General features: G+C 47.3%; 1 protein-coding gene across 4 annotated transcripts in view; it reads right to left on the reverse strand.

Annotated features, from left to right (window-relative positions):
* The window catches only part of BCAS3 (BCAS3 microtubule associated cell migration factor), a 3636180-nt gene that overhangs the window by 2009090 nt on the left and 1600513 nt on the right, over window positions 1-26577 (reverse strand). For all 4 annotated transcript variants that reach the window (XM_085649432.1, XM_085649434.1, XM_085649433.1 and 1 more), the window contains exon 14: window positions 14216-14349. In XM_085649432.1, coding sequence (XP_085505558.1) covers window positions 14216-14349 — 134 coding nt within the window. The remainder of the gene's footprint in view (window positions 1-14215; window positions 14350-26577) is intronic.

The raw sequence follows: 26577 nt of genomic DNA on the forward strand, positions 1-26577 counted from the left end.
CTGGAATCGGGAGGCCCAGGGAGAAACAGCATATTGGTAGGAAGCCAACCGGGGGCCCCAGAGATGAAGGTCCGAACAACAAGAGGGGCAGAGGGGGCCACACCCCAACCTGAAGGAAGTCTCCACAGCACATAGGCACCAGGTCACGGTGGTCTGCAGATCGTAGGCACGATATTCAAAGTGCCACGGCCCTCAGCAATGGCTTCCGCAAGCCGGTATCGGGGCGGCCGCACTCACGCGGTACCGCAGGAGTCAGTAAGAGCACCACCGGGAGTCGGCCACAGCCCAAAGGGAGCGGGTGTACACTACCGCCATCCCCCGAGGCACTCAGGCTGCGAGGCAAAACGATCTCCCCGCAAGTCCTCCCTTTTCAATATGTGTAAGTCACACCTAAGGTAGGCCTAGCGAGCCCTAAGGCAGGGTGCTGCATGTTACAAAGTAAAACATGTGTTTTATATGTTCCAACACAAAAAAAAAAAGAATTGTCATTTTTATTGTGAAAAAGGCAGCCGCACTGGTGAGCGCAGAGTTGCAGGCTGTTACAACAGCCCTGCTAACTTCTGACCAGGCTACTAAAGTTGATACAGTAAGGTATCAATAAACTCATTACATTAAGCCTGACTTGATGCCCAGGTTGAAATTACTGTAACTTGTTGCAGTGTGCAACTTTCACAATGTTGCAACTTTCTTGCCCTAAATTCTCTGTGCCCATCCACAGTTGCACAAGTGGACTATCCCAGAAACAGCTTTCTGCCCTCCTGGGCAGACGTGCAAATGACTGCCAAGAAAGGAGACAATGTAAACCTGCATGGAAGAGAAGTGTTCTCTCTCCCTGGCAGAAAGCCACACAGGTGTTGGTCCAAAAAGCTAGTTTTAAAGGAGAAGCCACCTTTGAAGGGTATAGGGTGGACACTTGGAAGATGGGCTAAGCTATTAGTCAGGTTGACAGACTGGTACTCGGGAAGGAGAGGGGAAACCAGTTTCCAAACTTTATTTTTTCAGTGGCATATAGCCCCCTTGGTACAACCCTCTGGGTTGGGTTAGGGAGCTCTACACACCAAAAGAATGATTCTGCCATGTTGGAAGTGGGAAGACTGTGAAATTCTAAGACAACCAGATGCCACACAGGAAGAGATCATCAGGAGGGAGGAACCTAGTAGCCCAGTGGCTACTGACAGTGCCCACCCAAGGGAATTTCCAGGGCATAAGAAAGGCACCCCTGGCACCCAGACCTCAGATCTTGATTGACTGCAAGAAGAGAACCGAAGGAGGACTGCCCTACTGTACCAAGGACCAGGCGAAGAGAGCCTGCACTGACATGGGCTGCACCTGCTGAACCTGGTGGCTAGCAAAGGAGAAGGGACTGCACCTGCTTTGCCCTGCTCATAGAGAAGTTGTTTCCCGAGCCCAGCCGTAGCAAGAGACTCCAAGGGTCAGTTGGCTGGCCACCTGTTAGCAGCACAGGGCAACAACAGCTGAAGAAGCCTGCTGGGACGAGTTGGTAGCCCAGATCTTCTCATTGCCACTCCTCATTGCCGTACAACACCAAGGACTAGGAACCAACGCTCACAGTTGCCGCCGAGTCTGCCGGCCCGGGAGAGTAATCGGAGTGCAGTTTGGTTGCCCAGAAGGTGAGTTACCGTCCAAGTAGGATTTTCCTGTGACTGCTATACCTCCAGAAACCTCAAGTGGATCTTTTAAGTTTTGGTGTCTAACAGTCCACAAAAATACAGTCTATTTTTATAAATTGGTCTGATTACCTTAGTGTCTTGTGTATTTCTTCTGCAATTGTTTTGGTGCTGTATAAATGCTTTACACTTATTCTTTTGTGTAATTCTCACTGCTCAGAGCCACAGCTAGCCAGGATTGAGCTCAGTGTTTGACAAACAAAACCTACTGGTCCTAAAAGGGTTGGTAAGTGTATTACACAGTGAGGTCGCACAACCTCCCCATATAATACACCACATTTCCTCACACGACTTTCTGGGTAAAGGTCTAACGTTTTGCCAAATTTGGTGTAATTAATTTAAGGAATTTTTTCAGTATCACTTCATAAAATTTCCACTGGCAATTTCTATAGAAAAACTACGTTTTGGGTCACTCCTATGTCTTTGCCCGATCTTGATGGATCAACACAAAGCTTTTCAGGAAGAAGCAGAGGGGGGTGAACTTTTTGTGGAGGGAAGTTTTGTGAAGATTCTTCAAACAGTGCTAAAGTTATTAGTGGAAAAAAAAACACTCTTCCTGTGAAAACTAAACTAACTATATAAACATTGGCAACCATGTCAGTAAGGCAGCGAAAGGAGCAAAAAAGTTAAAACATGTAAATGTCCTTCAGAACACAGAATTGTAAAATAATGCTAAATAAGTGTTTTTTCTCCGATCTCTTTCATTGGAAGCCTGCATTTGTAATGTCCATGGTTGCATTAATTATGCTGTTCTTTGACGTCTTAGAGGAAGCATATCATTTGGCAGTAACTCGGGCTGTAGAGGTGTCTTTTCTCCAATTCGGGGATGAATTCAATATCTCCATTCAGCATCTTCTGATGATTGTCATCATCATGATCCGCTTCAGGAATTCTCTTATCCCCTTCTTCTGGATTATCCACCCTGGTTGCTATTCTGCTGCTGGTATTGTTCTTCACCCTAGTCCTCATGCATGGGAGATGCTGGGTGCCCTTGTGGAAATGAAGAATATGCAGGGGGAGGTGAAATCTACTGTGGCAATGAATGCTGTTGAAGTTACTGAGGGCGCACAGTGCACTGGTGGCTGGGCTGTAGACAGAGGATGTTGCTGAGGAACAGGAGACATAGGCACCCTACTGGGAAACTGTGTTATAGGGTTGCAACTGAAGAACCAGCATTTGCTTCCATCTGCTGCAGAGTGTTAGGGAACATCACATCATAAGGGGATCTCACAGGTGTTGGTCACCATATGCTTGCTGCTCCTCAAAAGCCCTTCCTAAGTCTCCACCATAGGGTGCTACTCTATTTTCCTCCCCAGTGGAGTTCCTAGTCCAAAACATATCATACATTCAGTTGGGTTGTACTGTGCGATGTGTCCCATGCTTACTCCTGGTTATTCATGTTCACTTCCACTTCAGAGTCCAGACAATTGACTGGAAACTGAGTGGGAACTTTCAGTGGTAAAATATGAAGTCACAACATTGAAATTGGAACCTCCTGTGAAGGTGAAATGTTGATATCTTTGGTATGCAGTTGTGGACAGTGTCACTGCAGGCTGAGTGTGACTGGACAGTGAAACTGTGGCTGCTGTTGGTGGAGTCACCATTAACTAGCTAAACATTGTTAACGTGGTCTTCATGGTCCTCGGTAGGGCAGTTATCAACAGGATGGTCGTCAACAGAACAGCCGTACACTGCGGAGACGGGCTTCACTGGTGAGGCGAGCACCACTGGGAACTGAAGGCTGCAACAAGAACATTGTCAATATTGTCATCTTCTTCACAAGGTCTCCTTTTCACACCAGTTCAGGCAGGAACGCTTAGGAAATGAATTTCCACACAAACATGAGTGCTCTGAATCCTTTAATACCTTGTCAGAGCAAGATTCAGCTTTTTTTCCACTTGAGGAGCATATATTAGCACTTACTTAGAGAATTTCAGCTCTGGAATTTCTAATGCTTCCTTTTTCTTGGAAGTGCTCAGCAGAACATTGCGCACTAAATTATCCACTAATAAGAGGGCTTAGCCTTTAGAGAGGGAATCCTTCCTCCCCAAGAGCTACAGGACAGTTCTCCTTTCTGGGTGCTCGAGGATTGATAGGTCAGGAATATAACATGTACGGTATACAGGTGTGTTCCCCTGCCCTGAGTGCCTAATTGTATGTAAAACTGGTATCCTGACTTTTTGGCCCTGGCATAATCAGGCATGTAGAAAAAAGGATGTAGTGCGCGCACTTCCTACAGGCTTATCAAGAGATTTAGTGGTTGTGTCGTGCTCCGGGGTATCACTCTCCGAAAACGAGTGTGAATATAAACTGTAAGAAGCACCCCCAAACATTGGGGTGTGTCCCCCTGGCACTGACTGTAGTCCTCAAAGAGGTTTCCAAATTTGCAAGGAAGATCGTTGCGAGTTTTTTTTGTCAAAAAGCTTTATTGTTCATTTGAATTTTCCATAAAGCTTAAGGATATTGTTTAATTAATCCATTTTGTAAATCATATGCGTTTCAACGACTGATAGCGTTTTGTATTCCCAATGCATTTCGGCATTCATGCCTTCATCAGGGGAAATCTAAAAAGGATAAATGTAACGGTAAGTATGGCATATGAGGACTGATTATTACCCATGTGCAGTGATGTGGGAGAAAAAATGAAAAGAACACGGTGGAGAGAAGGGCGAGGTGGGGTGTTGTTAAAGGGTGAGGGATCATTAATATTAGAACAAGTGCTGGTTACAAACGGTAGTGGTAGTGATGTTTAAAGGACATCGGTGATATGCGGCTGATAACACCCGTGTGGATACAAAAGATGGTAATGTAATGCGTCCGGTGGAAAAGCAAACTATAGTTGAAATGCGGTATAATTAACAACAACCACGCGACCACTGCGCCTCCGGCCTGGTTGCCCCCTCGCTGCTCCTCGATCCTGCTCCTGAGCCCTTGCTGCTCCAGTCTCCTTGACTCCGAGAGCGGCGCCCCAGCCGCCGCAGGGCCGCCCGCCCAACCCGATCCAGTTTCCCGCCGCTTCCTGACCGCGGCCCCGCCCCCTCGCCAGTCCATTGGTGGACGCGACCCCGCCTCCCAGCTGACCCGCCCTCCCGACTCCCCTCTTAAGGGGAACCCGCACGCACCTGGTCAGCGACCACTGCGCCTCCGGCCTGGTTGCCCCCTCGCTGCTCCTCGATCCTGCTCCTGAGTCCTTGCTGCTCCAGTCTCCTTGACGCCGAGAGCGGCGCCCCAGCCGCCGCAGGGCCGCCCGCCCAACCCGATCCAGTTTCCCGCCGCTTCCTGACCGCGGGCCCGCCCCCTCACCAGTCCATTGGTGGACGCGACCCCGCCTCCCAGCTGACCCGCCCTCCCGACTCCCCTCTTAAGGGGAACCCGCACGCACCTGGTCAGCGACCACTGCGCCTCCGGCCTGGTTGCCCCCTCGCTGCTCCTCGATCCTGCTCCTGAGCCCTTGCTGCTCCAGTCTCCTTGACGTCGAGAGCGGCGCCCCAGCCGCCGCAGGGCCGGCCGCCCGCCCAACCCGATCCAGTTTCCCGCCGCTTCCTGACCGCGGCCCCGCCCCCTCGCCAGTCCATTGGTGGACGCGACCCCGCCTCCCAGCTGACCCGCCCTCCCGACTCCCCTCTTAAGGGGAACCCGCACGCACCTGGTCAGCGACCACTGCGCCTCCGGCCTGGTTGCCCCCTCGCTGCTCCTCGATCCTGCTCCTGAACCCTTGCTGCTCCAGTCTCCTTGACTCCGAGAGCGGCGCACCAGCCGCAGCAGGGCCGTCCGCCCAACCCGATCCAGTTTCCCGCCGCTTCCTGACCGCGGCCCCGCCCCCTCGCCAGTCCATTGATGGACGCGACCCCGCCTCCCAGCGGACCCGCCCTCCCGACTCCCCTCTTAAGGGGAACCCGCACGCACCTGGTCAGCGACCACTGCGCCTCCGGCCTGGTTGCCCCCTCGCTGCTCCTCGATCCTGCTCCTGAGCCCTTGCTGCTCCAGTCTCCTTGACGCCGAGAGCGGCGCCCCAGCCGCCGCAGGGCCGCCCGCCCAACCCGATCCAGTTTCCCGCCGCTTCCTGACCGCGGCCCCGCCCCCTCGCCAGTCCATTGGTGGACGCGACCCCTCCTCCCAGCTGACCCGCCCTCCCGACTCCCCTCTTAAGGGGAACCCGCACGCACCTGGTCAGCGACCACTGCGCCTCCGGCCTGGTTGCCCCCTCGCTGGTCCTCGATCCTGCTCCTGAGCCCTTGCTGCTCCAGTCTCCTTGACTCCGAGAGCGGCGCCCCAGCCGCCGCAGGGCCGCCCGCCCAACCCGATCCAGTTTCCCGCCGCTTCCTGACCGCGGCCCCGCCCCCTCGCCAGTCCATTGGTGGACGCGACCCCGCCTCCCAGCTGACCCGCCCTCCCGACTCCCCTCTAATGTCGACCCCTCAGCGACCGCGCAGCGGACGCGCGCAGCGGGAGCACCGAATGAGCGCCAAAGGTAAGCCCGTCTGCGCCCGTCCGCGCCTGGACCGCACCCAGCGCCAGAACCCCTGGCCCCCGCAGAGGCCACCCCACCCGCCGGACTTACGATGCCGCCACCCTCAGCGCACTCAACACCGGCCGAACCCCCGGGTGCTACCGAGCCACTCCGAGACGCACCCACGGACCCTTCAGCTGCCGCACCTGCAAGTTCACCTGCATCCGGACCCGCCCCACACCAGCACCCGCCAAGCCGAACACCAGCAGCAACCACCTCAAGTGCATCCTGCTCAACACCCGCTCCGTCCACAGACACGCCGTTCAACTCTGGAACCTTCTCGACACCACAGCTCCTGACGTTGCCTTCCTCACGGAAACCTGGATGAACGACTCCTCAGCGCCCGACATCGCCATCGCCATCCCAGAGGGCTACAAGATCATCCGGAGAGACCGCGACAACCAGACTGGAGGAGGCATCGCCATCATCCACAGGGACACCATCCGTATCTCGACCAACGCCGACGACACCCTGACAACCGCCGAACACCTGCACTTCCAGATCCACACCGACCCCAAGACCACCCTCAGAGGCACCCTGATCTACCGACCCCCGGGACCACGCACTCAATTCAGCGAAGACATCGCCGACTTCATCAGCCTGCACGACCTCCCCTCTGCTGACTACATCCTCCTCGGGGACATCAACTTCCACCTGGAGAACAACAACGACCGCAACACCACCACCCTGCTTGACAACCTCGCCACCCTCGGACTCAAGCAGCTGGTGACCACCCCCACCCACCTCGCCGGACACACACTCGACGCCGTCTTCTCGTCCAGCAAAGACATCTCCTTCAGCCACGCCACTGGACTCCACTGGACGGACCACAGCTGCATCCACTTCACCTTCAAAAGAACCACGGTCCACCACCACCAGCAACAGGCTGCACGAAGAAGCTGGAACAAGATCACAGCCGAACAACTCGCCGCATCCCTGAGCCAGCACCCTCCCGCCAGCTCACCGAACCCCAGCCAAGCCGCCGACAACCTCACGAAATGGATCTCCACCTGCGCGGACGAGCTCGCCCCTCTGAGGACCCCGCCCAGCAGACCCGGAAGCAAGAAGGCCCCGTGGTTCACCGACGAACTCAAGAGCTCCAAGAAGAACTGCCGAGCCCTCGAGAAAGCCTGGAGAAGAGACCCAACGCCGGACAACATGACTACCCTCAAGCTCGCCACCCGAATGCACCATCAACTGATCCACGCCACCAAGAAAACAGCATTCAAGGACCGGCTGGACAACAACGCACACAACAGCAAGGAACTCTTCAACATCGTCAGAGAGCTCTCCAACCCCAACGCCGGAACCAACGACATCACCCCATCACAAGACCTCTGCAACTCCCTCGCCTCCTACTTCCACAACAAGATCGCTGACATACACAACAGCTTCAGAACACAACCAACGCTCCCCACGACCAAACCAACGCCCCCCACCACCACCCTCAACGCCTGGACACCGATCAACCTCGAAGACACCATCAGCACGATGAACTCCATCCACTCCGGATCCCCAACCGACCCCTGCCCTCACCACATCTTCAACAAGGCCGACGCTGTCATCGCACCCCACCTGCGGGACATCATCAACACCTCCCTCGACACCGCCACCTTCCCTGAGAGCTGGAAGCACGCCGAACTCAACGCTCTACTAAAGAAACCAACGGCGGACCCCACCGAACTCAAGAACTACCGCCCCATCTCGCTCCTCCCGTTTCCAGCCAAAGTCATCGAGAAGACCATCAACAAGCAACTGGCAGCCTTCCTCGAGGCGACCGGTTCCCTCGACCCTTCCCAGTCAGGCTTCCGGGCCAACCACAGCACCGAGACCGCCCTCATCGCTGCCACCGACGACATCCGAACCCTGCTGGACAACGGAGAAACAGCGGCCCTCATCCTCCTAGACCTCTCCGCGGCATTCGACACTGTCTGCCACTGCACCCTAGTGCAGCGCCTCAACAACGTCGGAATCCAGGAGAAGGCACTGGATTGGATCATCTCCTTCCTCACCGGAAGGACACAGAGAGTCCGCCTGCCCCCGTTCAGATCAGAAGCCACGGAAGTCATCTGCGGCGTCCCTCAGGGCTCCTCGCTCAGCCCCACCCTCTTCAATGTCTACATGAGCCCCCTCGCGGCCATCGCACGCCAACACAACCTGAACATCATCTCCTACGCCGATGACACCCAGCTGATCCTCTCCCTGACCAACGACCCCGCCACCGCCAGAGCCAACCTACACGAAGGGATGAAAAACGTGGCCGAGTGGATGACGACCAGCCGCCTGAAACTGAACACAGACAAGACGGAAGTCCTCATCCTGGGCTCCTCACCCTCCGCCTGGGACGACTCCTGGTGGCCCCCCGCCCTGGGCAACGCACCCAAACCGACAGACCACGCACGCAACCTGGGCTTCATCCTGGACTCCTCCCTCTCCATGACCAGACAAGTCAACGCCGTCTCCTCGTCCTGTTTCAACATCCTGCGCATGCTACGTAAGATCTTCCGGTGGATCCCCACCGAGACCAGGAAGACGGTCACCCAGGCCCTCGTCACCAGTCGATTGGACTACGGCAACGCCCTCTACGCCGGTACCACCGCCAAGCTCCAGAAGAGACTCCAGCGGATCCAGAACGCCTCGGCGAGACCCATCCTCGACGTCCCCAGACGAACTCACATCTCCAGACACCTGAGAGACCTGCACTGGCTCCCGATCAACAAAAGAATCACCTTCCGGCTCCTCACCCACGCACACAAAGCCCTACACAACCAAAGCCCGACCTACCTCAACAGCCGCCTCAACTTCTACGCTCCCAAACGCCACCTCCGCTCGACCAGTCACGCCCTCGCAGCCGTCCCCCGCATCCACAGAGCGACAACAGGAGGAAGATCCTTCTCCCACCTGGCCGCCAAGACTTGGAACGCCCTCCCGACCGACCTACGCCTGACCCAAGACCACCTCTCCTTCAGGAAGAAGCTCAAGACCTGGTTGTTCGAGCAGTAGCGGACCCCCCCCCCCCCTAGCGCCTTGAGACCCTCCGGGTGAGTAGCGCGCTTTATAAATGCCTATGATTGATTGATTGATTGATTGATTGAATTCCTGTATCCTTAAACCCGTATATCGTAGAATGGTAACCATAAAAATTGGACAAGTTAAGGTCAACGAAACAAAGAAAAGGGTTAAACGTTAATGAAGTGCGGGAGATGGTTAGATTTACGCTTACCGAGTATCAGTTGCATCGCCATGTCAAGCCGGTGATGCGCGGGAGGTATGTTTGCTGAGATTCGAACGCGGAAGTTAAAGTATTGAAGAAGATAGTGACGTCGATGGGTTTGATGAACAATGAAGAAAGACTGCTGTGGTGTATGAAAGTGGTGAGAACGGACTGAGACCAGTGTAAAGGATGGGGGATTGTATGCGCGTAATGTAAATAAAGATGCTGGAGTGGAAAAAGAAACGCTGGGATAGTTGAAGAAAACGAAAAAGAAATAATCAGGGTGTGATGAATGCGTGTGAAAAGTGTGTAATCAGGCATGTGCTCAGAGGCATTGGCTTGTTACTGACAACGCAAGGGCCAAAACCTGTCCTGTGACCTGGAGAGGAGAATCAAACGTGCCCTCATGGTAGACAGTGGACTACCGTCCCAGTCCTGGGTGTACCACGTAAAGTGGTGGTGGCAGCAGAGTACCAGGTTTTATGATTTGTAGTATGACCAGACCGTTTTCTCTGCATCAGTAAGAGTGGAGCCTACTGACCCTATTCATGTAAAGTTCTGCTGTTATGTGAGACACAGAGCCTTGTGCTGACACCCCAAGTGCATGTTGAGTGTGTGTACAGTGAGCGTCTGACACATACTTGATAGCAGGACTTCTGCTCACTCATGCAAGTCATGACATGGAGGACAACATTGTTCCCAGCCGTGTACCTAACCTGTTTACTTACAAATAAAAAAAAAGGCTGTTAAAATTATTGACCGTTGAAAAGAAAAAAAAAAAGGTTTGCCTTTATTCTCCTTTATTTTGTATGTAAATTGCAAACTACAGTAGAGACGAACCAGAACAGTACACCAATAAAAAGAGCTTGGCATTGCAGCTCCAGTGAGAACCGCTAAAATGCTACCCATGGGAGACCTGGCGCTAGATTTATCCACTATGACCAACAAAAGTTAGAAAGTAAACAGGTGGGTGTCAAGTGTTTACAAAAAGGTATATAATTGCAGGTGAGGTGTAGTGTGAGACCGAGTACTTTCCAACGCACTGTGTTCATTTAAGAACTGGATCGTCAACTAAGCCAGGAGGAAGAGAAATGAGGAAATATGGAGATGGCTACTGCTCCGAGAGCTCAAGTATGGGCATGACGCACAAACCTACCTTACAGATACAATGGTCCCTGAGCATGGACAGCATGGTGGACCGTGCATAGAGATCTGCAACCAATTATTTTATCCTAGAGAAGCAAGTGAACCCTGGAAAGGTAAAGAGCGACAGACTTGCAGTGATTACTATCAAGCAGCAAACAGGCAGCAGTGATCTATATGAGGTGAAGCATGAACACAACATTCATAAGTAGGCAGAGGAACACATTACCATTGTCAAGTAGGGAGGAAATGGCTTCCTCGATAACCAGGCTTTTAGTTTTCGAATGAACTATTGGACAATTTTGCTCAGAGTTTGCTCAATGGGAGGCTTGTACATGAAAGTGGTATCCAAACCAATCATATTTATTCCAATCTCAGGTTCTTCTTGACCAAGGAAGGGAGTCCCCAGAATACTCAAAGAGATGCTGTGTCTGTCTCCCAGAGCTGAGGAAATGACTTCATGGTGGGTCACCTTACCAGTCCATTGGTCAATTCTGCTGGTTAAATTTACACAGTTTCATTGAGGATTGTACTTGCTTGGGTAAATATTCACAGATATCTGCAATGCTGGCTCAATACAATTATGGATGGTAAGAAATGTCACTTGAAGTAAACAGTATCAGGAAGAACGGAGGATCTGTCTGCAGAACCTATAAGCCTGCCTGCTCATTGAGAAAGGAAAGCAGTGTACCTGGTCCTGCAGGACAAAAGCCTGTCCAGCAAGAGATGCTCAGTGTGTTCTCAGCATGTGGGGCACCCGGGGGAGGGGCTGATGACCCCAATAAAGCGCTCATGGTATGACCCACGCTGCAAAGGGACCATCAGAGTCTCCCTCGGCAGTTCTTGAAGTACTGGAGCAAGACTGTTTCAAAGCATGAAGTCTGAGTCTCCCAGCTGCCTTCCATGGACCAAGTGACTGATGCGGTTGTGGCAGACAAAGGAGATAAAATCACCAGGGCTGGCTTTTGGGCAGGCGCATGTGGCGCTGACTTTGGTGGGGGAGGCACTGTGTTTACAATTAACTTTTGGTTTAAAAGCTCGTGAACTTCCTTGTGCACCCAGCAGTTTTCAGTCAACTACAATAATGTCAAGATAACTATGGCGATTAATGTTCCTACTAGTGAGAGATATTGGAATTGTCTCTAATGGCAGTTTTGGCTCATCATAAAGTAGCGCGAAGGGTTAATGTGCCTGCTGCACAGAACGTGTACCATGGAGATCAAAGAATTGAGTGCGAGTAAACAATGAGGAGCACTATAAAAAATTAAATGAATGTCAGAGAAAGGTTGTAGAGATGAAGTGCAGTGTTGGAGAGTGGTAGTGAAGGAGTTCATGGAGACGGAGGTGAAGGAGGTGCCAAAAAAAGACAGTTGCACCAGGAGCCACTAGCACTAAAGTCAGCCCTATAAATCACCACCAGTAGGAAGCCGCTAAATAGCCATGATGCCACAATCTCCTACCTCCCTCCGAAGCCACAAGACTCATCCTGGAGGCTACAGCCCTCACAAGGTCAGTGTTGGCCTACAGCCGACCGCAGAGAGCGATGGCTGCCAAGGACCTGTTCTTCTGAGTAACAGTCTCTCCCCAAGACCGCCCATGAAGATAGTACAGAGCGCAGCAACCACTGCAGTAACCTGCAACAAAGGAGTCCATCATGTGAGGGCAGTAGTGCAACCACACCCACACGCCAATATTCGGATAGCAAACTGATCAGCACAGGTAATTTGAGTTGCCACACTACTTTTTGAGACATTCCAGGCAATCCACACCTCAGCCTTCTCCGTGCCTCTGCCTTAAGAATAGAGCGGACGGTAATAGCTGGACCGCGACTGCAACAGAAATGAGTAGGGAGTGTACTGCCTCACTATTAACGTGCAACTTAAGTCCATCCTTTGTGGTGTATTAAATACATTTGGTTTTGATGTGAGATGAGATTAAAAAGTGCTTTAACTTTCATAAAGATCTGCACTGAACTGGACATCACTTGGTTGTGTCGGGTGTTCGGCTGTTGAGATCTGATCTCCACCTTGCAGACTGAACATTCACCTAAGTAAGTACAATTCTGATGAGAAGCGTTTAACTGCAGCTGCCCTTTTCCAAATGGACTGGCACCGTCATCCGCCTTGAAGCCATTTTTCTCGGGCCCGAAGCCTTCAGCCTCAGGAAGCAGGTCTCCTAATACAACGGTATTCTGACTGTCACTCAATGGACAACCTTCTGCGACACATTTTGAAGGTGAAAAGAGCAAGCTCTAGCAGCGTCTTGCCTACCATCAAAGACACACATGACTGCACGCCAATACACTTCTTTCCCTTGAGATTTACTGCTCTTTCCACTTCTTTGACACTATATTATATGTATATATATATATATATATACACACGACTCCTGTCAGCAGCCGGGCACGCTTTATATGTGCTTTGATGCTAAACACACCACACGCTGCCAGGTTAAACGGTAATGGGCTCTCTTCTGAATGTCGTGTTATATCTACATAAATCTGACTCCTTCTCATTACACAGTAAAGATTTATGGTTATTTAAACTCTCCCCCTCCCCCCTCATGTACAGTGAGTAAACCATCTTCTCACTAACACGGAGTTATCATAACACACAAAATACCTGGAGCCAAGTGTAATGCTTGAATTCGCCTACCGAAATGACTGTATACAGTAGAACTTAGTGGAGCGGGGTTCGACGGAGTACTTCCTTGCCAAAGTTTCTGAAAGTGTCGACGGCAAAACAAAATGACTTAGTGAGTGTTACTCGGTTCTCTTGGGTGTTGTTAACAGTCCCACCATCCCACATTAGCATTGCGAGTGACACATCCAGCCACTGAGTGACCCGTGAATTGTGTCTTCTGTAATGAAGGCAGCCGGGAGGTTGATTCCTGCGTTCTTTGGCAGGCAGCTGTGCACCAGGTAGAAGGGGCCAGGACTTGGGCATTTGTAGCAAGGCCTGGGTGACTGTGGGGCACACTGGTCGCTGGTTATCCCTGGCAGGACAGGGCTGATGTGATAACCCTAGCTACTCTGCTTTAAATGTGTTCTAGTTTCTTTAGCAGTCTCGCCAAAGCACTTTGCAGATATCCACTGTTGTGCCAGATATTTTTTGAAAAATTGCAAGCAGTTACTATGTGCACAAGGGTAGCTTACGGGCTTTCAGTCATTTGTTCGAGCAGTAGTAGTGTCCAGGCTTTACAACGTTCTTTGTCTATAAATCCACAACAATACGGATCCTAGTTTTATTGTTATTGTTTCCAATAGTGATGAGCCATTTCTAGAGAGAGGACATGCTTGGTTTATATTCTCATTAAGAAACGGATGGCATCACTAAAACCCCTAAAAAGGAACCCCAATATTGCTGCACTCAGGACAGTTGAAATAAGCCTAGACTTGTAAACCGATGTATCATGTACTATTAAGTTGGGAGCATGGTAAAGTATCAGGGCAGTGCATGGAGGTCAGTGCATGGAGGTTTGCAGTGCAGCTGCCCGCATCACTGCAAGTTCTTAATGCTCTTCAATGACCTTTCAGCATTAACCACACAAAAAAGAGTTAGAAATGTATGAAGCACTGAAGGACAGGTACTAAAGCACTCAAAGGGCACCCCCAAAGCCATACTGATGCATTAAAGTCTACCCTGTAACCTATGCACATACCTTAGCTTCCGTCTCGCCTCTATGTAATGTGTAAAGGTGATGTACTGCACTCTGCGAAGACGACCAGGGGTGAGTGAGGATTTGAAAAACGTGAAAATCGTGTCCCAGTGTGTCAGACGTAACAAGCAGCATTCCTGGAAAAGGGAAGAGAGACAATACATTTAGTTGCATTGCATTGGCTGGAACCTAAAGAACAGACACAAAAATACACACATTCCTACCGTTTAAGAGAGTACTGTCACAATTTACTTGTGCATAAGGTGGTAGTGCTGAAAAAAGTGTGCAAAATGCTAACACGGCAGCTGTGCTCCTCAAGGCGTATGACCTATCACTGGTTCCCATGATGACAAAAAAAGCACTATTGATACTGGTGTTAATGGGGTTAGTGGCAAGGTGAGGAACAAACCTTTCTCCTCTACATTAAATCTGAAGCATTCAACAAATTAAAATTATTTCTGGCTCCACCAGTTCTAAACGGTTCTCTGTGGTCAGGTTCTCAATCCTTAATATACTTTAAAACCCCCGACAGCACCATGCTGAATGTTGTGCCTTCAGATCTTCAAGTGGTTACTTTATTTAGGAAGTAGCCTCAGGACACTTCTTTTTTGGATATACACACGCAGTTTGTCACTAATTTGAGTTTATTGAGTATGCATGATTGCTTACGAATTTTAATACCTTGATTTATCTATTTCACTAGTAGCATAACACTATTTACACATGAGATTTGATGATTTTTTCATGTACGATTTCTGATTATTGTATGAAGTGATGCATCCTTAAGCTCCTGGGACAAAATATGTTCTTGTTCTTTCTAGGGAATTGCCCCTGACGAAGGGCTTAGACCCGAAACCCGACTATTGGAACCAAACAACCAGCTCAACTATCAGCAGCTTATACTAGTGCTTTTAGAATGTTGTGCTTTACACTAAATTGTCTTCTTACCTATAATCTTCATTACATTGAATTCAACTCTATCTACTTTTTCTTCCTGTTTGGGGCAAATTCATGCCAAAAATTAGGGCACCCACGCTTAAAATGAATTAATCCTCAACCAATATGCGAGTATAAAAGTAACCAGGCTCACAGAGACCTGAGGTATATGTCCTGACAAGGAAGCCCTACAGCTGGGGTGAAAACAGCACCAGTTCTGTCCTGGGTGAAGGGGAACTCTCAGACCTGGATGAGGTAGAGTTGTGACCAGTGAAATTAAAATTACTGTCAAGTCCTGGGCACTGTGCTTTCTGCTTGAGGATAATTCAACGCCATGCCGAATGTCTGGTGTAATTCAGCAAACATGCTCTATAAAACCTCAGAACCAATAACTCCATGAAAAGGGGCAATGCACACAGGCAGAAAAAACATAGGAATGAAAACCCCCAGTGAATAGCTCGCAGTGCTCGAGAAACATGTAACAGTCACTAAGGATGCCCAAGGCGGATGAGCCTTTGAGCCGCAGCATGTGGACCTGCCAGCTTTTTGGTTATGAACACGATTTAAGGGCACCCCAATTTTCCATGTTCCTATGGAAGCTGAAGAGATAAAAACAGAAAAGAAATAGGAATCCAAAACAATGACACTTCCAAAAACACCCACAGATATAATTTTCGCTACTGCAATTATTAGAAATGGAATAGAAAATACATCAAAAACGCAATTAACAATTAGAACCATTTGAACCAAATGTTTTTTAAAAGCAAGGCACAAAAATAAAAACATTGAGACACTTTCGCAGAGAGGATGTTTTTAACCCCTGTACGACTATGTTATGGTCATGGGCAACCGTTATTCCCCCCGTCACATAGGCCGTTTACCAGTAATGGCCTGTGCCTCTAACTATGCGGAGGACAAAGAACTCGGTGTAACACTTGACGCCAAATTCAACAAGTGGCCCTAAAACCAGGACTTATAACCCTTTGGCTTTTCCCAAACTGTACAGAAACACACTCCCTTCAGAGCTCGACGCACAAAACAGTCCACTATGTTCAGTCACCCTGGTATGTTTGTGACTCTCGGTCCCTATATTGTCATCTCTGGACTTTATTGTCAGAAAATATCAGGAATAAACATTCTACTGCAAGTGCAGTGGGCAGATCTGAAGCTGTAAACTGCAAGAAGAGCACTGTATATAAAGAGCAGAAGGTGAGGAGTGGGTTAGTGAGGACAGACATGTAAATGAAAGAGAATTAACCACCCAAACACCTGAGACATAAGGTTATGATGATGGTATAAATGCACCCAGAGGTTATGTCCACTCTTTCAGCTGATTTTATTGATATGACCGTCACCCAACCCTTGCTTGCTCGACAAAGAATGCATACTTATACTGTGGATTTTAGCTTTCTTAATATGTCACGCGTCACTTTACAGAATCTATGTTTTGATCTACCCATTTCGGTACCACTATAGTATTGCTATCTTAAGATATACCATGCTTTTTACTGATTTTCTATTTGTGTATCAGTAACATTATTATGGTGTTAATTAACCAAACAAACGTAAACTTGAACCACCAAAACTCTTCTTGGATGCAATGACTGGTGACTAACTGAATGTTTTATTGAAGCCGTGAGATATTTAGCTTGGACGTACAGTGTCTCTTATGGGTTCTATTCATCCAGCTAGGTAACGTTACTGTTTATTTATTTACGCACAGCAGTGCATTTTGACAAGGAACGCTGCACATAGCAACATGATACACACGGCATTTTAACAGTTTAGGACGAAAGCATAGAAATAGGGGTTGCATATGGTGGACGATGGATGAGTAACAATAGAGGACAGTACTATACTGAATGACAGTGACAAATTAGTAGACACATGCCTTTTAAGGCAATTCTTGTAAAATGAGGTGTTCCTTGAGCGGCGTTTTACATGATGTGACCAATGTGACTGAGAACACTATTACTGCAGGAGTTTCAGTGTAGTGCTTTCATTAACACGATGGAATGGACCACGACACTGCACGTGGAAGTTAGACAGGAAGTTTTCGTTGGCTAAACGAAGGCTGTGTGTAGGAAAGTATGAAGTTAGGATTACAGAGAGGTTTTGTGGAGATCAGCCATTTATTGTTTTGCAGGCCAAGATCACCAGATTGTATAGAGCTTTGCATTGTGTCTTGGGAGAATGAAGAGGGGTTTTGTGGCAACATTTAGAACATATTGAAGGTGATAAAAGAATAAAGGGGAAACACTAGTAGAGAGTTATAGAAGCCAAGTTCACAAAGGACAAGGGAAAAAATGAGCGTCTTTGTTGTGTGAAAGGACATTTTAGAGCACATTTCCTTATATTACGTAATATGTAATTTGGCTGCTGTGGTTTTGTTGGTTATGAATGTATCCAAGTTCAAGCGATACTGGAGGGTCCCTGTAATGTTCCATGAAAGGCCTGCTTCAAACTTATATATTTCAGCATACTACACAGGGCCTACCTTACCCCTGCTAACATCAACAGACATTACCACACAACTAACGCTGCATGCCCCAGACAATCATGTATGGATGCAGACCTAATACATATGTTGTGGGCCTGCCCATCACTACACACCTATTGGTATGCCATCACAATGGCATTACCCACCTGTACAGAGCGGCCTGACCTACATCATTGAGAGATATACCTGCTGGGCCTTTATCACAGGCCGAAAAGACACAAAGTGACCTCGTTTCCTGGATCTGGGATTTATAGTTGGCAAGCGCCTTATAACAAAGATGGAAATCTCCTACGCCACTGACGTTTGTTGCCTAGCAGCTTTCAATGGTCAACTGGGCGCAAGCCAGAAGTGTAGCCCTTCATAGAGAGGACACATTAGGATTGTGGAACTATCCCATTTCCGCTTCTGGGATGCCATTCTCTTAGCTTTGCATGCACACAGAGAAGAGGTAGGTGTACCGGAACCCACTGATACAGTTGGCAACCTGTCGCAATAAGAAACAGAGCAATTAGTGTGTTCCCTTCTCCCCACTTTACCTTCCATTTCCATGCTGATGTGGTGTCCCCAAAATTTGTTGGCACTCTGCCAGAATTTCTCCCTTTCTCCCTCCCAACACCATCCCCTTCTGATCATGTCTCACTTACAAGCACCACACATAATTTGAATGTGGCATTTGGGACGACTTATGGGTTTCTGTAGCAACGAGAGGTCACTGTAGCAACTAGAAGCTGAGATGCACTAAGCTTTTGGTTTTCCTTTCCCTTCTTCATTTCTTATGGTTATTGTTGACAGAAAAGTTGCAATGGGGATTCCCTGGTTAAACACATCTTATGGAACATACTTGATACCCAATACTTAGGTGTTCTCCCACTATATTATGCTTTCTGCTGTGTTCCACCTCAAAGTTTATATTGTATATATTGCATCCATACTGGAACTGTGCACATTAAGAGATGTTCACGTGCTACGCTAATGTTTGAATTTTTCACACTAAATTTTAGAAACACTGGTTGTGAATGGTAAAGAAATGTTGATCATGAAACTTATTTTCAATAAACAAATTTAAACAAAAAAAAGGAATGTATTCAAATTCAATGAAAGGGTGAAATGTTCACCAAGGATTCTGTCTAAGGATGCTTTGGCCATGATGGCTGTGGGTAAATGGATAGGTTAAGGGAAGGATGTATATGCTGAGGTGACAGGAAAGTAAGTTGTATCCATTTTAGGTGCATTAAGCATCAGTGAGTGCACGACCATCCAGTGATGCATGGATGAGAGACATTTCGAGATCTGTCTCTGGGTGAGATCAGTGTACATGGGAAAAGCGAGATGGATTTGGGTAAAGTCTGTGTAGTGATCATCTTGAAGGCAAAATAAAGTGATGATATTACTAAGTAAAATCAACGATCCGAAGTACACTGCTGATTATAATTTGAATCCCCAGCAGCAACTTCTGACTAGTGATTGAAATGATGACCAACCTCTCTTGTGAATGACAGGATACTTACTAAAGGAGAGGAGAGCAGATTCAGTCATAGGGAACACCAGAGGATGAGCTTCACTGTGTCTGCAGTAGATATATGTTAAATAGGATGAGGTGGAGAAGGAGGGAGGAACACAATCCAATGGAACTCACCGAATGGAGAAAGGAGCAAGCTGGGGACTGGAAAAATGTCAATAAAGGGTCTCATTAGGTAAGCAGTCAAGGGCAAATAGGGATGGGCTCATCCGGGCAACAGGAACTGTACAGCAGGAAGTATCTCACACTGAGAAAGATGACGAGTCACTGCCCTTCGGCAGCTTTGCTCTTATTTAATAGGTCCATTTCTGATTCCTAACTGATTCTAGGTGAGTTGGCTTTGGGCGTCAAGGAGCAAGGTGAGATCACACCAGAGTGATTGGAGGATAAATTCAGTCATTGCGTGGCAGCTGCTTCCAGCTCTGCAGGGTGCCGGTAACAGTCTTGGATACTGCATTCTCTTGCTGCCACTCCCTCCCTTATGACTATGCTCTGTAGGTCCCTTTATACAAGCTGCCTGCAAAGGTGTGATGAGGAGGGAGGACGGATAACAACAGACATGTATGATGGTATGGTAGATGAAGATGGACTGGTATGAAGCAATGGTTTTACTGATTAGAAATGTTAGTGATTTTACAATTGAGGTCACCTAGAATGATGAGTGACAGAGAGGGTACAGTGATTCCAATCTATAAACATGGTAATTAAAGAAGGTGCTGTAAAACGTTACAACCTGAACAATGAATGGTTCAGTTATAAAGGATAGGGTAATGTTGGTGCGGATGCAGTGAAAGTGATTTAATAAGGCTGGGGCCAAATCTCAACCTTTGTTATTGATGTATAGAGAAAGTTAGAATGCTATACATTCAGGCTCTTTTGGATTGAGCCATTTATCTCTTCTATCTGAAAAGTGCAATGGGGGATGTGAGAGTCAAAGTGGTCAGTAAGGTAATAGTGGAATAAGCATTCCACAGACAGAATGATATAGGTTTGGGGATTGAGTTGGCCTGTACATGCTTTTGCTTTATATTTAATTGGGGAGTGTGAGGATTGTGTTGTATTATATGGTATGGTTGTGCGCCCTTCTGTGTAACACACCCGCAAAACTGTCTTGTGTCCAGTCAGGTTTGTTTGTAAACCCTTTAGGTCAACCCTAGGTAGCTGTGACTTTAAACAAAGGAAATAATGCAAATCATTTAGAAGCACCTAACAACTAAATAAGAAATTGACACAAGACAAAAGAGATACATAAAAATAGATTATATTTTTATGAATTGTTAGATACTGAAATGTGCAAAATCTGACAGAGGGTTCTGGAGATATAGATTTTTAAGTAAAACATAAATCTCAGCTTTTTAATCCAAAGCGCAAACAAGTATTAGTAACCATATCCAACTGGGAGAAGGTCTTGTGGGGCCACTAAGGAGTATTTGGACAGTAAGCTGGTCACCAAAGCAGTCTCAAGTCCAATTTCACACTTTACATCAAGACCGCCAAATACTTCAATGGAGTGGTCTTGATGCTGGGCATGCAGGATGCTGAAAGATTCTCTGGGTGCTGTGCAGTAAACTGGAGGTGTCCTTGCAGTCATCCCTCAGTTCACAGTTAAGGTGGGGTGACTTTAGCCACAGGGGTTGTGTCCAGTTTCGAGGGTTGCAACTACACTAGACCCCTCTGTCTATCCATGACAGCGCTGAGAATTCTTTAAGATCAGACATCTCCTGCGCTCCCACAGCAGAGAAAAGAGTGCTTTGAAGGAAGCTAAGCTTCCCAAGACAGCAGCCAAGAAAGTGATGAAAAATCATTCTGCTGAGACATACTACTTCCAATAGATTCATCAGAATGAAAGGTCCTTTGATGGCACTTCATGTGCTGTCATTGGCTTGGTCAAATGTTGCAGAATGTCGCTTTTTGTACCTCTATAAATGTAGTAAAATAAAGTCAGTGGGAAGATCACAACTGCAAATTCAGAAATAAATGGTGACAAAAACATGGGTAGTTAGCAAGAATTGAGTAATAAGTCCTATTTTGTCCAAAAGAGACCAGGCTCACGTTCCTCACTAGATAAGAGTGCTAGGCTCAATCGCCTAATAATTTATATTTCTTGCGCTAATGAATATCTCTTTTTGCCTTGAACAAAAGGTCACGAAAGTTGGCACGAGGTGCTATGTACTTTCCTATTAATTTCTTCTCCAATTTACACCACACCATCAATTTTTCCAAAATACAATAAACAATTCCGATTCTTGACCTCATGTTACAAAACTGTGACGACATTCGAAGATAACATGCTGACAGGCTGCAAGAACTCTCATAAATTAAACTACAGGGAGATATTTTTCTAATAAAGCCCTTGTGTGATTTGTGTGACAAAACAACTCAGTGATGTGCACAGCATTAAAAAATGTCAGATGTAACCAAGAAAGCTTCGGGCCTTACAAGCATGGGGTGTATTCCGACTATTTTCCTGGATTTGATAGTTGTGCATTGCCAGCTTTTGTACATAACTAGAAACGGCTTACAGTAGTGATGCCGTCCCCCGATCTGCACCACACCTGGCAGTATCGGATTGATTTCTCCAGTGAGGAGCAGGGTCAGTAGTGATTTTGTAAGGTCCGTCTGCAGAGGAACACTGGGCGGAAAACAATGGGTTAATTGGTACCCAGAACAATTGCCAGTATTTGCAAGCATAGCTCTCATCACCTTTTTATGTGTTTGAGTATCCGACACAAACCTGTTTCCAGCGCAAGAACTAATGCCAGATCGTTGTATATGCTACAGTGGTGGCCGGTAAGCTTAGGAGGTATTTCCATGCCCAGCCAATTTGGCAGTCCAGTGTGGCATCCGATTTTCCAGTGCCATTAAAATGTCTTAATAAACCGCCCTGCACTTGAATTCCAACAAATGATGGTAGCCCGCTCCTGCTGGCATAGATATCAACATCTGAAGGGCCCAATCCTTCCCTATTCTCCCTCAATTCCCATTTGGGACTTACCATTGCTACGATGGACACCGAGGCGTATTGACCCGGCCCTCTGGAGCGACGTGGCAATTACACAAATGGGTGATCTCTACAATGAGGGCGCGTTTATTGCATTGCAAGAAATGGTTGAGCCTTACGGATTGAGCGCCAGTGAGTGCTTAACATATTGCACTGTACAACGATTGTTCCACGGGACACGGGTTACCGGGGAGACCGAACCACTAACATCACAGGCCTTAAACCCACTGTTGATGGGTAACAGCACACAAAATGGTATCACATTCTTGTATTTGGACCTCAACACCACCCCACCCAATCATGCAGCAGGGGCACATGCCAGGTGGAATACAGTGTTACGGCAGCCATCCTCTGATACAGCTTAAGCTCGTGCCTTATAGAAGGCAAAGAGCGTATCCCACAACCCCAGGTTCCACTTCACTCAGTTTAATTACATTCGCCACACTTCTCTCCCCTTGCCGTATTCATCGAATGTTCGAAATGCTTTTCCCAGAATGTACCCAGTGTAAATTGCAGAGCGCAGATTTCATACATATGATGGGGGCATGCGCACCATTATCACTGGGGTGGTTAGAAGTCACCATAACAGTAGCGGAGTTATCCAAACACCCTCTCACTCCCACCCCTGAATCCTGCCTATTGGGATTACGACCAAGGGAGAAAAACACTTGCACCATTTCATTGACCTGGCCTTCAGACTGTGTAAGTGAAACATAGCCATGGCATAGAAATTTCCTGCTCCGTCGGAAATTCGAGGATGGCTTTACATGCTGCGGACATGGACCAGAGCCAAGGCGCACACTCTCAGACTACTCTACATGAGGGGCGATTCCCGCACAGGGGTGAATGTTGGGAGACTTATCGGATTGCAGTTGAAGCCAAAGCCGATGAACTGCACCTTGAACACACAGCACAACACATACACTCACCTGTGGTACACTGACAGATGGCACCATGATGACCATACAGTCATTCCTCTCTCGCAATGCTCCTTAATCCTCATGGCACTCTCACGCATTCCCTGCAACAGCCCGCCCCCTGCAAGCGACTGCCAGACCACCCTGCCCAACCCCAGAGACCCATTCACCCCTTCTCTCCCTGTGGCATACTTGACGACTACCCGACCTGCATATTTGACATCAACATGTAGTAGCACACATTCTCGTTTACATGATGTACCGGTCTCCGCCGTGAGTGCGAAGTAAATGTGTGCTGACTTTACATATCATAATCTGTTACTCATTGGCCTAAGAGCTCTCACATTGTTGAATTTTTGTTCTTTTGTTCTTCCTTTTCTCTTTCTCCCTCCTCCCTAGTCTCTTCATAACGTTGAAGGCTGCACAGCACAACCTGTATTTATCATCGTGAATTGTACATTTGTATTTGACAGGTCAATGCTAAATATGTACCTTGTATACCTTAATGTACATGTACATCTTATGTTGAGAGCTCCACTGCAATCTGCAAATTGTGCTGTTAATAAAAACATATATCTATATTCACTGAAAAAACCATAGGTTTCAGGGGTGTTATAGTTAGCTGGACTTTTCACTTGTACAAAACCATTGAAATTCCCCCGTTATAGTTAGTTCAGCTAACTATAACTCGCGCGCCCGCAATGCACTGCTGATGACGTCACATATTACATCACTCATGACATAGTCAGTGACATCACTCATGACATCACTGATGACATCTCAAATGACATCACTGATGACATCACTGATGACATCATCCAGTGAATGTGTGTTTTTCTGAAAATTAAATATGTTTTATATATGTATATCTCAAGGTCGATGGAAGAATAAATGGGTATATAAGTGTCTAAATGGATGATTTGTTTTTGAAAAATTGATTGTGTAACTGACTGATTAAGTGTATCATAGTGAATACATGGCTTAGTGAGTAATGTTTAAATATGTAAATATCTGTATCAGTCTCTCACTTTGTGTATAAGTGGCTGCATGGGTTGGTGAGTAGCTACATGGGTGTCTATATAGGTTATTAGTTGGTTTTTTGAGTATCAGTCTGAGTGTCTGCATGGTTCGGTGGGGGGTATTACGTAGTGCATAGGTGCATGAATGAGTGACTCACTGTTTGTATGTGTTGAAGACAGCATTTGTGCAGGACTGTATGGGTGGATGAGTGTGTGTATGGGTGTGTAAGTGAGTGAATGACTGTCTCAATAGTGTCTTTATGAGTAACTACATATGTTTTAAACTAGTATATGTGACTATTGGTGTATATAAGTGAGTATATGTGAGAGTGAGAGATTGAAAGAGTTCCTGTATGAATAAGTATGTGTTTCTATAAGTGATTGTTTAAAAGACTAAGTATGTGTAAGTTTCCGTAGAAGTAAGTGTGGTGGTGTGTGTATAACTGTATATGCAAGTAAATGTAGGTTTGATTCTTTATTAGCATGGGTGACTATGTGTGTGAGTAACTCTATGGATGAGTGGCATTGTGTAACAGGATGTATGAGTACATATGATGAGTGAGTACATGTATGAGTGACTGTATAGGACTGTTGGTGAATGAGTGGATGTGTATGTGGATCTTAGAATTACTGAAGAGGTTGTTGTAACTGGTATTGGTATGTCCATTGTTTTGAAAATTTTAGTCTCTATTTTTGAATGTGTGTATCAAAGGTTATATTAGGGTGAGAGGAGGTCTGCCACTATCACAAGGATGATGTCATCAGTGATGTCATCAGTGATGTCATTTGAGATGTCATCAGTGAGGTCATGAGTGATGTCACTGACCATGTCATGAGTGATGTAATATGTGACGTCATCAGCAGTGCATTGCGGGCGCGCGAGTTATAGTTAGCTGAACTAACTATAACGGGGGAATTTCAATGGTTTTGTACAAGTGAAAAGTCCAGCTAACTATAACACCCCTGAAACCTATGTTTTTTTCAGTGAATTTCTGAGGTTTTTTAAATGCTAATTCCTAACTATAACGTGCCTGAAACCTATGGTTTTTTCTGTGAATTTCAAAGGTTTTTTAAATGCTAATTTCTAACTATGCCTACAGAGATAGGACATGTGAAGAAAGAAGAAAAAATGCACAGAAAGAAAAAAAAGAAGTGCAGAAAGAAGCAACAGAAGTCCTCAAAGATGAAGAAAAGTGCAGGAAGAAGGATAACGTGCAGAAAGAACAAAAAGAAGAGCAGAAAGAAGCCTTGTTGCAAAATCATCCTGTACCCTCAACTTTTTCAGACAGATACTGGTGGTAACTGAGTCTGACTAACCAGTCCTAGAGCCAGTGCTATGTTAAAAGACACTTAGAATACAGTGAAAACACCTACATACACTAGGGAACATTATGCGTTGGGGACCCCTGTGATTAGCATGACCTCCTCTGTAAGCCCCTAGTATATAATAGGGCAGGGGGATTAAAACTACCTCTTAAAACAGGCCACAGGGCGTTTTTGCACACGTTAACTCAGGCCCCGTCCCCTCCCTTCACCACTGTGTAAACACGCCCTGTGTCCGTTTTTAGTTGGGAGATTAAGTCCCCTTGAATCCTAAGGGTCCCTAGGGTCAAACTAGACCACTAGGTACCTCCAGTAAGCGCCACAGAGCTGTGTTGCAGAGAGGTGTAAAAAGGGGCTTGGCCTCAGAACACCTGTCTGCAGCGCAGCTCCCTGGCGCATACTGGAGATGCCTGTTGGGCTAGTTGGCCCTCAGGGACCCTCAGTATTGAAGAGGAATTAATTCCCCAACTTACAACTCGCCAGGGGGCGCGTTTGCAGAGTGCTGCAAGGAGGGGGTGTGGCCTCCGGCACGATGCCAGTCTTTTATTTATTTAAATTTTTTAAGAAGGGGGGCTGTGTGGTTCCCCTTCTTATTCTAATTTATTGGCCCTGATGACCCCATCCCCCAGGGCCTGTCTCCTAATTATATTTTTTTGACCCCAATCCCCAGGGCCGGCCACAGTTTTTTATTATTTTTAAAAAATATATATTTATAGACACACCTAGGACATGCTGGACAAACCATACGTACCTATCACCATGACGATTTGCGTGATATTAATTAAAAGGCGACTATGCATACAATGAATCCACGTGGAATGTATTTACACCACTAGTGAAGCTCTGACATGTCAGATGCCCTACCGTGCCTAATCCCGGTAGACACCCTTGTCGTTTATTTATACAAACATGGGTAGCTATTGACGCGCACATTTAATACACATGCACACCAAGCCATTCAAAGGGGATTCGACAAAAATTCGACCAAAACTATGCAAGAAACCCCTCTCACGGTTAATAAAACACACATCCACTGCCGGATGTGTAATACTTTTTATTTTACTCTCTGGAAAGGGGACGAACATCACTTGAGAGTCACAGCGCGCTCCTGGCAGAGCCCAATGCTGTGTTACACCCACCATTCCCTGCT

This window comes from Triturus cristatus, chromosome 3_2 (genome assembly GCF_964204655.1).
Source record: "Triturus cristatus chromosome 3_2, aTriCri1.1, whole genome shotgun sequence".
NCBI lineage: Eukaryota > Metazoa > Chordata > Amphibia > Caudata > Salamandridae > Triturus > Triturus cristatus.